At 36.3% G+C, this 12761-nt stretch overlaps 1 protein-coding gene across 1 annotated transcript in view; it reads left to right on the forward strand.

Annotated features, from left to right (window-relative positions):
- The first annotated feature begins 723 nt into the window (after positions 1-723).
- LOC111142074 (centrosomal protein 290) overlaps positions 724-12761 on the forward strand; it is a 97553-nt gene continuing 85515 nt past the window's right edge. Inside the window, exons 1-10 of the mRNA XM_022495023.1 lie at positions 724-1017; positions 1585-1714; positions 1865-1942; positions 2994-3063; positions 3323-3369; positions 6602-6745; positions 10698-10751; positions 11346-11366; positions 11496-11648; positions 12036-12218. Of these exons, the coding sequence (XP_022350731.1) occupies positions 1613-1714; positions 1865-1942; positions 2994-3063; positions 3323-3369; positions 6602-6745; positions 10698-10751; positions 11346-11366; positions 11496-11648; positions 12036-12218 (852 nt within the window). The 5' untranslated portion in view covers positions 724-1017; positions 1585-1612. The remainder of the gene's footprint in view (positions 1018-1584; positions 1715-1864; positions 1943-2993; positions 3064-3322; positions 3370-6601; positions 6746-10697; positions 10752-11345; positions 11367-11495; positions 11649-12035; positions 12219-12761) is intronic.

The raw sequence follows: 12761 nt of genomic DNA on the forward strand, positions 1-12761 counted from the left end.
GCCCCTTGTCTCTCCACCCCAGCATTAGGTTGGGCAAATTCTAAACACTCCTTTCTAGAACCTCCACTGTAGACCAGTTCTTCAATCTCCAAGTACTCCAATCCGCGAAGGCTATGGTGCTACAGGTAAGGCGGGCAGAAGAGAATATGTCCTCTTCCCAATTCTTCACTCAACCCGAAACCATGATCTTGGCCGTGCGGCCCCACTCCACTGTACGGAGTAGATTCTGAGAGCAAAGAACTAAACTTTCTTTTTCTTCTTACAGAGGACAGCACGCGTGGAACGTGTGCAAACGCCCAAGAAAAGGGGGTCTTCTCACCTCTTCAGACCTGGACCGAGTCCTCCCGCGCCAACAGCACGAGCTTCATTAAGCCGGGACCGCTCCCCTCAACTCCTCCCCCGTTGCTGACCCACAGCCCGACCTCACCTGGGAGCGGCTCCACCAGTAGATGGTTTAGAGAAATCCCAGGAAAAGCGGCCCAGCTGGTGACGCCACCAAAGGCACAGTCATGGTCTACCTCATTCAGGTCACCGGCGCAGACGCGCCTCAGCCACTACGCCTACTGTCTCTGGGTTGTCCCCCCACCACCCCGGTACCGTCGCAGCCTCCCGCATTGCACGCCGGGAACGGCCTACCTCTACTTCTCATAGACTTCAGTTCCCAGCATGCAAAAGACTCCAGACAGAACTGCACTCTGGGATTTGGAGTCCTTATCCCTCACTTTCTCCCCGTCTTTAACAGAGAGTCCGAGGAACCCTGCAGGAGAATCTAAACGCAAAGCATCACCCAAGGTCGTGAAATGTAGGCTTCCCTCGCATCCGGGGCCTTGTGCCGTCCTTGGCTGGGTGGGGAATGGTGTCGCCTAGCAGCCGCGCCGCTCTTGCCTGCACAGGAGCTGTTGGCGGGATCCAGAGTCCGGGCGGAACCGCGGTGGGGAGCGGTCAGGCGTGGCAGCGGGGCTGACCTTGGTCCGTGCGGCAGATCAGGGGCCTCTGCTGGTTGCCAGGCTCGGTTAGGTGGGTGGATCTTGGTGAGCAGGAGCAGCCAGTTTTTTCCCAAGCAGGTTCTTTAAGCCTCAGGGCCCGAATGTAACAGCCTATTTTCCCCAACCCTCAGTCTTTGGTCCGCAATCCGTCTGCCTTCTGCTGTCTTCAGCCCCGGTTTCCCCGGCCTACCGGCTTTCATTTCAGTCGTTTTTTCCCCCCACACCTTTTCTTTTTACTCTTAGTTCCTGCTTCACCGAATCAGGGTTCATTTTCAGCCTTCCAAGTACCCCCGCGTTTGGCACCTTTAGATGTTCGCGCGCCTCGGTGGTAAGGGGGCGTGGAGAAGGGGGCTCAGAATCTTAGTTCTGACCTAGATGAGCTGTATGAGAGAATCCGTCATAGTTTATTCAGCCGGTTCAGTATTTGTTGTTTTGTGCCAACTGCTATAATTTTGATCAAGGCTATTTTGCCCCCTTACCTGTTACACAAAGAGCCGTAACTCTTTGCTAACACCATAGAGAGTTATAATGACGTAATCTATAAAAATAGTAACGCTGTTTACCTTGAAAATGCTAATACCCACCTGTTTTGTTACAGAAGATAAAGCACAGTGAAAGATTTCAAGATGCCACCTAATATAAACTGGAAAGAAATAATAAAAGTTGACCCAGATGACCTGCCTCGTCAAGAAGAATTGGCAGATAATTTATTGATTTCCTTATCCAAGGTGCTTAATTGATAAACAATACGCACACATATATATAAACACAACTATTATTAATCTAATTGTTCCTGAAGTCAATGAATGTTACAAATGGAAGAGTTTTTATATTTTGCCCAAGGATTATAAAACATAGTTGCTCTTCTTTTTACTTAGGTGGAAATAAGTGAGCTAAAAACTGAAAGTCAAGAAAATGTGATACACCTTTTCAGAATTACTCAATCACTAATGAAGGTTTGTACACAGTAGGTTTTAATAATGGTTTTGACTATTGGAGGACGTTTAAGGAACTGTTCTTAAATAGGTTAATCTTTATGAAAATACTTTGTAATATCAAAATCACTCAAAAATGAGATCTCTTCAAGTGTGGATTGAAAATTTTAGTGTGCAAAACATTGCTGGTTTCTGCTCTGAAGTTCCTAAAAGAATGTTTAAGAGAAACAGGATGGGTATTTTTAAAAATAACATAGCGAGGTCTTTTGTAATTATGTTAACATAATCCTGAAGTCAGAATGAAAAATGTGAACAAGTTGTATAGGGATTTATTGGGAGGGGAAAAGGTTTAGGTGAGAGAAGGGGCAAAGACTGATGAGTAATTTTAGGTAAATGAAAGTCAGTGGTAAATTTTAGAAAGCTTCTAAAGCTGGAAATCACCTTAAATAAAACTTGGAGTAGAAAATATGCTTATTCATTACAGTTGAGGACAGGTGCAGAAAATTGTTAATAGATTATAGAGGAAACAAATGTTGGGTATAGCTTGCAGGGGGCTGTCAAGGGTATTACAGGTGTATTTTATGCTATGAGCAATGAGGATCCTTTAGAGGTTTTTGAGCCGCAATTGGTAAATACAAAAGTATGGCTAAACTAGGGTAAACTATGGCTCAACAAGGCTAAAGTAGATACGTTAATAAAACAAACTGAAGGAAATTGAAGCTATTTAGAGATAACATTGTGAAGAAGGTTAGATATAAGATTATGGGCTAAAATAAAGACAAATGTAATAGAAAAAAATAGTAGAAAACAATACAAAGGGAAAAGTTACACTACTGGATATAAAACAGAAGGAAAAAGAGGAATCAAAGATATTTCAAGCTGTTAGCAATCTAGGAATTATATCCTTAAGTAAGAACATCATCTACTCATTCAACAAATATTTACTGAAAGTCTCCATATCCCAGGGATTGAATGCACTAAATACTGGGAAAGCAAATGAAAAAAAAAAAAAATCCTCATTTTCAATGCTTATGTAAAGACAAATTGAAATAACCTTTCTTTTTATGTTTAGATGAAAGCTCAAGAAGTAGAGCTAGCTTTGGAGGAAGTTGAAAAAGCTGGAGAAGAACAAGCAAAATTTGGTAAATGCCCTAGAAAAGTTTATCATGCTGTTAAATAGGAGATTCTGTTTACTATACGCCATAATATTTATATACTCACTTTATTTTGAAAGACATTTCTAGAACTCTTGTTTCATGGATGAGGTATAAAAGTTATTTTTTCTTACGTTACCTTATTATAATCATGATTGAATCTTTAAAAATAATAATTTTATTACTTTGAAGTTTATTTAAAAATTTATTTTGAGATAAATCTAACTGAAACTTTTTTTTTAAATAGAAAATCAATTAAAAACTAAAGTAATGAAACTGGAAAATGAACTGGAGGTATGTCCTTTTGTATTACTAGGGGGCACTTGTTAATTTTATCATGTTGAATTACTGTTTTCAAAATTTTTTATTATTGCTTGGAAAAATCACAAGAATGACACTGTGTTCCTAATTAGTTGTTTGTTCTACATGTATTTTACATGTTATATGAATTCTTAGGATTGAGCATCCAATTGTGAACAAAATAAAAACATTCAGGTGGGGTACCTAGGTGGCTCAGTACGTTAAACAGCTGCCTTTGGCTCTGGGACCGAGCCCCACATCAGGCTCACTGCTCAGCCGGGAGCCTACTTCTTCCTCCCCTTCTGCATGCTGCTCCCCCTGCTGGTGTTCTCTCTCTGTCTCTCTGTCAAATAAATAAATATAAAAAATAATAAATCTAAATAGTAAAAAAAAGTAAATCTAAAAAAACAAAAGAACATTCAGTAACCTGAAGCTTAGAGTCTAGAGAGGTATACAGAAGATTACTAGTAACTGAGCTGAAGTGGAGGCACATGGGAATTTGAGAAATAGTGATGGAAGGATATGGTAGAAGAAATAGCTTTTGAGAAAGATAAGAGCCAAAATGTGAATATATTGCTAGGGAACTGAATACATTGACATTCCTGAGAATGTGGGAAGGAATGTGATACAAATGAATTAGCCTTTAAGAGGAGAAAAAACCTTCTTCCTTTGTAGTAGGAAATATGGATGTGTACAGAAGCTTTTATGTAGAACCTGGAAGTTGAAAGTTTAGAGGGAAGGCCCATTTGCCAAAAATAAGAGTGGAAGATGTGTAGTCAAAGTTGAAGGAAGTTTAACAAAGCGTAAGCTTGAAATATAGTGGGGAATGAGCTGGAGATTAAGGGATCTAGACTCAGACAATTTGAATAAATCCTGATTCTTTTACTTACTAACTCAATGAACTAGGATGAGTTATTTTTTATTCTGTACTGTATATCTGTCTTCTAGAAAAATATCAACCATTCTAAAGATACACTTACTAAATGAATTATGAAGTTGGATTGATTCTGTTAGTGTTTATCCAGGCAGCTACTGTAGAATAGAAGAACAGGGCAGTGGGAGATATTGGTAAGAAAGTGGTTGAAGTGATAAGTGATTATTATGAAATCTCAGCTGAATGGGTAAATCAAGATTCGAATGATAGGAGAGGTTAGAGAGGAGTCAAGGGATCAGAGGGTCCTATGAGGTCAGAGGGCAGGTATACGAAGGAATCATGAGAAATCGTTTCTTCTGGGACAAGTTTCTGATGTGGGCATGAGAGTGGGAAGTTATAGTGAATTCAAGAAGCATGTAAAAAGAGAGAGACTAGAATGAAAGTTCTATGGATGTAGAAACTGCTTAGGGGGCTTTTGGTGGAACACTATGAGCCATGTGCCAAGAATTCTCAGTTGAGAGGGAGCAATTGGGAAGTTAGTAGTTTGCTGTTACCATGAGTAGGTAGGGATTGGATAGCTGGATGTCATGTGGAATTCATAGCAGCTGGAATTTTCACAAGATGGTAGAGGAATGATAGCCTGGAAGTTGGAGATTGAGGTAAATCAACATCTTCTCTTGCCCATGAGTTCTTGGGATGTGAAAGAATGAGTATCTCCCAATTAAAAGCGTTCCAAAGGATTTAGTAAACTAAGGAAACCAAATTGCAGCTGAGGAGGGGAGATGGAGACCATGATTCAGTAACAGAGCTAAGAGTGTAAAATATTAATTTATCTTGAAAGATTTTTAAGAGCACAAAGGAAAGTTTTCTGAAGGAGGAAAAGAGTAAGAAAAATCTACTTAATATGTAGAAGTAACAACTGTATGGTAAAGACATGAATATGAGACAAAATAAAGACTTATTTTGGACCATGACCAAGATTTTTAAGAGTGCAAAGGAAAGTTTTCTGAAGGAGGAAAAGAGTAAGAAAAATCTACTTAATATGTAAAAGTAACAACTGTATGGTAAAGACATGAATATGAGACAAAATAAAGACTTATTTTGGACCATGACCCCAAATAACAGGAATATGAAGCGAAATGGATTTACTCTGCCACAAGATTTTTTTTTTTTTTAATTAAAATCTACCCTCAACATGAGACTCAAACTCATAACCCTGAGATCAAGAGTTGACTGCTCGTACCTATTGAACCCGCCAGGTACCCCAGTTTGGCACAAGATTTTCAAGGTAATCTTAGCCTGAGCCATCCAGTACAGTATCAGTAATCACCTGTGGTTATTTACACTTAAATTCATTACAAAAAAATAAAAAATTCAGTTCTCTAGTTGCAGTAGCCACACTTCAAGTGCTCAAAACCACTTGTAGATAGTGACTACAGTATTCAGGCATGCAGGAACATTTCCATTATCCAAAAAGTCCTGTTGGACAGCACTGATTTATTTATTATTTTTTTTTAAAGATTTTATTTATTTATTTAATTGACAGAGAGAGTGAGAGATCACAAGTAGGCAGAGCAGCAGGCAGAGATAGAGGGGGAAGCAGGCTCCCCGCTGAACAGAGAGCCTGGTGCGGGGCTCAATCCCAGGACCCTGAGATCATGACCCGAGCCGAAGGCAGAGGCTTAACCCACTGAGCCACTCAGGCGCCCCAGGACAGCACTGATTTAAATAGAGTATGAGGAAAAGGGCAGGTAAAGAGCACCAGAAGTCAGGTTCCCTGGGTGGCTCAGTCAGCTGAATGTCCGACTCTTGGTTTTGGCTCAGGTCATAATCTCGTGGCTGTGGGGTCAAGCCCTGTGTTGGGCTCTGTGCTCAGTTCAGAGTCTGTTTCAGGTTCTCTCTCCCTCTCTCTCTCACTCACGCTCTCTCTCAAATAAATAAGTAAAAATGTTAAAAAAAAAAAAAAAAAAAAAGGGCACCAGAAGTCAATGACTAGGTGGAATCCCTGTTGGTTTGTAGCCTGGTTTCAGAGTTCTGGCGCTAAGACAAGGCTTGGTAGTTCATTGCCTGTGTTCTCTGCTTGTGCAGTTTAGTCTGGTGTCTGTGGCTTAGTGGTTATAATTGAGGCTGAGCGATTGACATTCAATTCCTAGATGTGGGTGGCTCAGAGAAAGCTCAAGGGCATGTCAGTCTGCAGACTAAAGCATAAGTAAAAAATTTTAAAAAACAGGTTCTTAGGCTAACATGATTTTAAATATCTGGTGCTGATTGTAATACAAATATAAAGTCAATTTGTTGTTGATTCTCTAATTATAATGGGATTGATTTACACTTTTGGTTTATTACTTTAAGATGGCCCAACAGTCTGCAGGTGGACGTGACACTCGGTTTTTACGTGATGAAATTCGCCAGCTTGAAAAACAGTTGGAACAAAAAGATAGAGAATTGGAGGACATGGAAAAGGAATTAGAGAAAGAGAAGAAGGTTAATGAACAAGTAAGGCACACTTTCCTCAATGAATTTTAACTGATTGAGTTACGTAAAAACACCTGATTATACTTTTTATAGTGATAACTATCAATTTATATGTTTTATGTGAGAATTGATGTATACTTACCGCTAAGGCTTTCTATGACTATTCATGTTGTCATCACATCTTTAAATCAAATTTCTTGTTTTCAGAAGTACCTTGCTTTGTGCAATAAATACTTACATGTAAAAAAATATAGTTTCTTAACAAGTTGTGTTAATGCCAGCATTTTATAAATCAATGTATATTTTAAAGTATGACATTTCATCTTTTATACAAACATAGTTAGTACTTTTTATGTTATTCCTTGTTATGTATAAAATAATTCATGCAGTAGTCACTTAAATTTAGTTTGAGGAAAAAAATTTTTCGCAGATGGTTTTGTTAATTCCTGTCAGAAAACAATGTTTCTTATTTTGCCTCACCTGTCAGTAAACTTACACAAATCTGCTGCCCAAGTGTTGTAACTGTCCCATCCCTGATTCCCAGAAGCCTTTTCTACCTTTTTGCCCTCTAGGTCAATGTCTTGTTATATCCTAATAATTTTATTTTGTCCATTGTTCTCTTAGAAATAGGAGGTAGTAAATTTTAAGTAGATGTCAGTGATTATAAGGTGTTGTTGCTGTTTTAGAGAATTTAATTATAAATTGATTTGTAAGGAAAAACATACCTTTTCTTGATATTTTTTTTAATATAATTTAGAAGACTCTTGTAAAAGTGATTTATCCATACAATTTTTGTGGTGAAAAAGTATGGATGGATGGCACCTAAAGGTTAGAAATAAGTTCTTAGAGGATTGTCTGTTTAGTTGACCCAATAAAACATAGCAGACTTATGGATTTCTTTTTTTTTTTTTTTTTAGACTTACGGATTTCTTAATAATCACTGTGATATACAGTAATAGAATTGCTTGTTAGGGGTTTTCTGAACTGTTGGTTTTCTGAACTGTTCTTCTGTGTAGCCCATACATTAATCAACTTTTTTTCATTCATACCATGTAACCTTAGCTAATCAGAACTACCTTGTCTATTCTTCTTAGACTGCTATCTTTCTTCATAGGTACAAATGCAGAAAACTTGAATATATGGTCCATGTACTATTCCAGTTGCTAGATTCCTTGAGATGGAATATGAGTTGTTGGAAATTTCTTCTTTGCCCTTAACCAGTCATTCACTTTACTGAGAATTTATAGCTTGCCAGAAACTGTTAGAACCTAACCTTCTTTACTGAGAATTTATAGCTTGCCAGAAACTGTTAGGTTCTAGGAATACAGAGGTCAATGATTACCTGCTTTTTTATATTCATTGTCAATAATAAATGTAATACAGAGGATATTCTGGAGAGGGATACCTAAATCAGTCTTGAGGTTCAGGAAGTAATTTATAAACTGAGACCTATAATAGGAGTTAATCTGGCTAAGGGATGGGGTATACATTCATGGTGGTTAAAGATAGGGCATTCTGGGCTGAAGACAAAGTGTTTGCTAAGATCTGGAGGGAAGAGATGGCATGGTGAGTTCAGGGAACTACAGTAACTCATTTTGGCTGAAATATAGGTAAAAATAGCTAGTGTAGAATACTTACTATTTGCCAGATATTTTATATGGACTAATTCATTATTCTTCATTTCATACTTATATGAGATAGGTAACATTTCCCCATGCTACAGATGAGGAAACTGAGACACAGGAGGGATAAGTAATTGTCCATGGTTACAGAAACAATAAGGGATAAAACCAGGATTTGAATCCAAATTTTTTCAATGAGTTTATGCTCTAAACCACTGTACTATCCTGCCCTTCTTGTTTAAACATTTGTGATCCTCTGGAGAGGTAAGCACAGGTTGGTTCCGAGGTTTTGGGTCTTTTTCCTAAAAGGAGCCAATGAAAATTTTGAATAAAGAATATCATGATCAGATCTATACTTACGAAGTTTATTCAGCTTTACAGAGAATGGATTGAAGGGGACTAAGAAGAGTAAGGAGACATTTGTGCTAATTCAGGCAGGAGCTGATGATGGGCTAATTAAAGGCATGACTCAAGGGATTAAGAGATATAAACGCTTTAGAGATGTAGGTGTAATTGGATGTGGTGAATGACTGGTTGTCAGAGGAGAGGGAGGAATGGAGAGTTTTCTGCATTGGGCTGCTGGATAAGGAGATAGTGTCATTCACTAAGTAGAGACACAAGAGGAGTTAGAAGGTGTGTGATTATTACTTCAGTTTTCACTTTTGTACATGTTGAGTTTGAGGTCACAGTGGACGTATTGAAAAAGGATAACTGGATTTGGAATTCATGAAAGATGCTGGGTGGATGATGAAGATTTGTGAATTAAGAGCATAGCTATGAAGCCATAGAAATGACTGTAAGGGAGATACCTGAGAAATGTCTAAAGAAATAGGAAGAAGTACTTCAAGGAACAGCACAAGAAAATACAAAAATCAAGAATGTGATGTTTGAAAAACTAAGGGAAAAGAGCATCAATAGTGCTAAATGCTTCAGTGTTAAGTTCTTCACATTTCTTATCTTGTTAAAATTTTCCAGTTCAAAACACATTGGGACTATTTCTTAATTCTCAGGTGACCATGTTGATGATGATAGTAGTAATAGGTAAACTCTTGAGATTTGTATAGCATTTTGCATTTTATTAATAAACTTTCTCTAAACTTCTCATTTTGTAAACTATCAAACCTTCATAAATATTGTAAGATAAGGAACAAATATTCATATGCTCTTCATATAGATGCACCAGTTGTCAATACTTTGCCACATTTACTTTCTCTCTCCATCAGTATCTTTGTACACGTATTTCTCTTCTTCTCTTTGCTGAGCCATTTGAGAGTTAACTGTAGATATCATGATACTGCACAATAAATATTTAAGCATGTCTCTCTGAAAAAGAGGAGTATTCCCTAACATAACTGCTATATAACTACCATACGCAGGAAATTTAATATTTATTCAATACCCTTATGTCTAGTCTGTAATTGTATTTTTTTTTTCTGTTGGCCCAATACTGCCTTTCATAGTCCCTCCGCCCAATATCCAAGGTTCCATCAAGGATCACATATTGCATTTGTTTATTTATTATAGACATTTAACTATATTTTAATTGCAAGCCACTGAGAATTTTACTTTCTCCTTGAATAAGGGAGAAAAGTGAAAGGCCATAAGAAGGATGGGGTTTGGACAATGGAAGAAAAAAAAATGTGATGATAGGTATAGTATTTGCCTGTTTTGAGAAACAAAAGAGTCACAAAGAAATCATTTATGTGAGGAGAAGAAAACACTCCATAATTTTTTGTTACTGCATGCACTGAACGTTGTGCTAAGGACTTCATATACATCATACTTAATTTTTACATCAACGTATGAGATGGGAAAATTGGATTTAAGAGATGGTAAATCACTTTTTCATACTCCACCAGAAACTGGTGGACAAAGAATATAAACTTGGGCCAGTTTGATTTCAGATTGCTTCTTTTTAACCATTATGTTGTGCTGCCTTATATTTCTAAGTAATTTAAATGCTCACTAGAGCACAGAGTATTCTAGCTCTGATATAGAAGAACTGCAAAATGTTAAAGGTCTTTGACAGAAAATTACTCATTAGGTTTTGGGGGTGGGGGGATAATGTATGTGTTGTTTTGTTTCTGTATCTTTTGGTTAGAGTTTTGGTTTTAGTTTTTTGTGTTTTTTTTTTTTTATATTTTTTAGACTCAACCTGTTTTGTTTTCATAATCCTTAGATTTCACAAATTTTGGTTTGTTATTCATGTTTGATCAACATGATCAACTAAATCCTTAGTAGTTAATCATTCTCTATTTCATTGGAGAGAATTTAGAATTTAAATTGATCAGCTGAAAACCTAGTTTTATAGTGAATTACTGCTGAACCTTATTTTTTTTTTTCTGTTTTAGTTGGCTCTTCGAAATGAGGAAGCAGAAAATGAAAACAGCAAATTAAGAAGAGAGGTTGGTAAAAAAATGTTAGTAGTTGTGGTAGTTCAACAAAGTTACCTATTAAAAAATTTTCATAAATTTATACTCTAACCAGAACTGGAATCTTCTAAGTAACTGGTGCTTTTAAGCTGCCTAATTTTGTGATACGAATTTGTCTCAGGGAAATAGAAAATAAATTGAAAGTTGAGGCCACTAAGTACTACATTCATCTTTTACTTTATGTGGGTAAATTTTGCTTTGTTTCATAAGCCATTCTTTGTTATTTTGCTAATTGGCTGAAAAACTGGATTTCTGTCTTCTCTTATTTTACCCAGTATTCTTTTAAATGTTTTGTTTCTCATGAAATCTTATAAGTTCTTTATTATTTGGTTCTTCTGAGCCAAATAATGTTTGTACATTGCTTATCCTTATAGAAGCTCTTATCTTTTTAACATAACCAAAATAGTCTTTGTTTTGGTTGATAATTAATATTCTTGCTTTCATTGATTATCCAAAATAATATCGCCTTCTAAAATTTCTCTTTTTTATTTTAATTTCTAATTCTTAATTTTAATTATGGATTGCCTTTCTCATTTCTAATTATCTTTTTCCTGTTCTTTTCTGGAGAACAAACGTCTAAAGAAAAAGGTGAGACTTTAGGGGTGGAGAGACCTTGGGAATTTAAAGATACGTTTTGAGATCAGCTAGTTAGATGATGAAATTTTGTTTCTCTGGATAGTTTCTTGATATTGAATATTGTATTTGCTCTGCCTTCAGAATGAGCAACTTCGTCAGGATATTATTGACTATCAGAAACAAATAGATTCGCAGAAAGAAACACTTTTATCAAGAAGAGGAGAAGACAGTGACTACCGATCACAGTTGTCTAAAAAAAACTATGAACTTGTCCAGTATCTGGATGAAATTCAGGTAAAATAGAAGTCGGTTCAAGGCAATGATTCTTATAAAACTTCAATTTTATTATAATGTAAACCTAGTATCTGGTCCTACAGTTAACTTCTGTAGTAGAAATCTGCAACTATGCATTTGGAAACATGAAATAAATTGCATCTTTAAAGTTAATAAATCTTGCAAATTCATTCATTTCATATGTCTGTCTTGGGCATTGAGAAGAACTAAGCTTTTTGGATACAATTTTGTTGATAGTTAATTTGATTTCATTGACCAAGAGCAATCACTACTACAGATCTCTAAAGAATTCTCTATTCGCCAGCAGACACTTATGACTCTATTTAATTTTAATTTAGTTTAAATTACAGTTTCTTAGGTTAACCATAGTGTCTTTAACTTCATTAGACTTTAACAGAAGCTAATGAAAAAATTGAAGTTCAGAATCAAGAAATGAGAAAAAATCTAGAAGAGTCTGTACAAGAGATGGAAAAGATGACTGATGAGTATAATAGGATGAAAGCTATCGTCCATCAAACAGATAACATAATGGACCAATTAAAAAAGGAAAATGATCATTACCGGCTTCAAGTAAGAATTGCTGTTAGATTAACTCATTCACGCAGACTTCATATTGTATCATTACTATTTATGTGAAACTAAAAAGTACTTTAACTTTCTAGGATATGAATTTTTGTCTTATGCTGTAATATACCCTTTACTGTAACATGTTGCCATGCTGATATGTTTGTCCCTATGTGTTTCTCTAATGCCCTTACGCATACCTTGTAGTTGATACCTGAATTAATGTGTAGATACGAGTCTTGGAAAACTCATAAATATGGGGAATTTCCTAATAAAAATGCCTAGAAGTCCTGTGGACCTGAAGTTAAGTTTTTTACTATAAAATAAATATGCTATAAATATCAGAAAACCAATACATTGTTCATGTTTTACATGGTATTAAATTAGTGTAAAAAATAGAATAATGCTCAAAAATATAATTCTCTAGTAATGACAGTTATACATCTGTAATGATACAGAAACCACTAAATATCACCTCTAAATACAGAATTGCTCCAATAATGAATATGCATTGGTACTGTATACATACATATGTGTATGAGTATGTAT

Source organism: Enhydra lutris, unplaced genomic scaffold (genome assembly GCF_002288905.1).
Source record: "Enhydra lutris kenyoni isolate GAN:26980312 unplaced genomic scaffold, ASM228890v2 scaffoldscaffold7, whole genome shotgun sequence".
NCBI classification, from domain to species: Eukaryota; Metazoa; Chordata; class Mammalia; order Carnivora; family Mustelidae; genus Enhydra; species Enhydra lutris.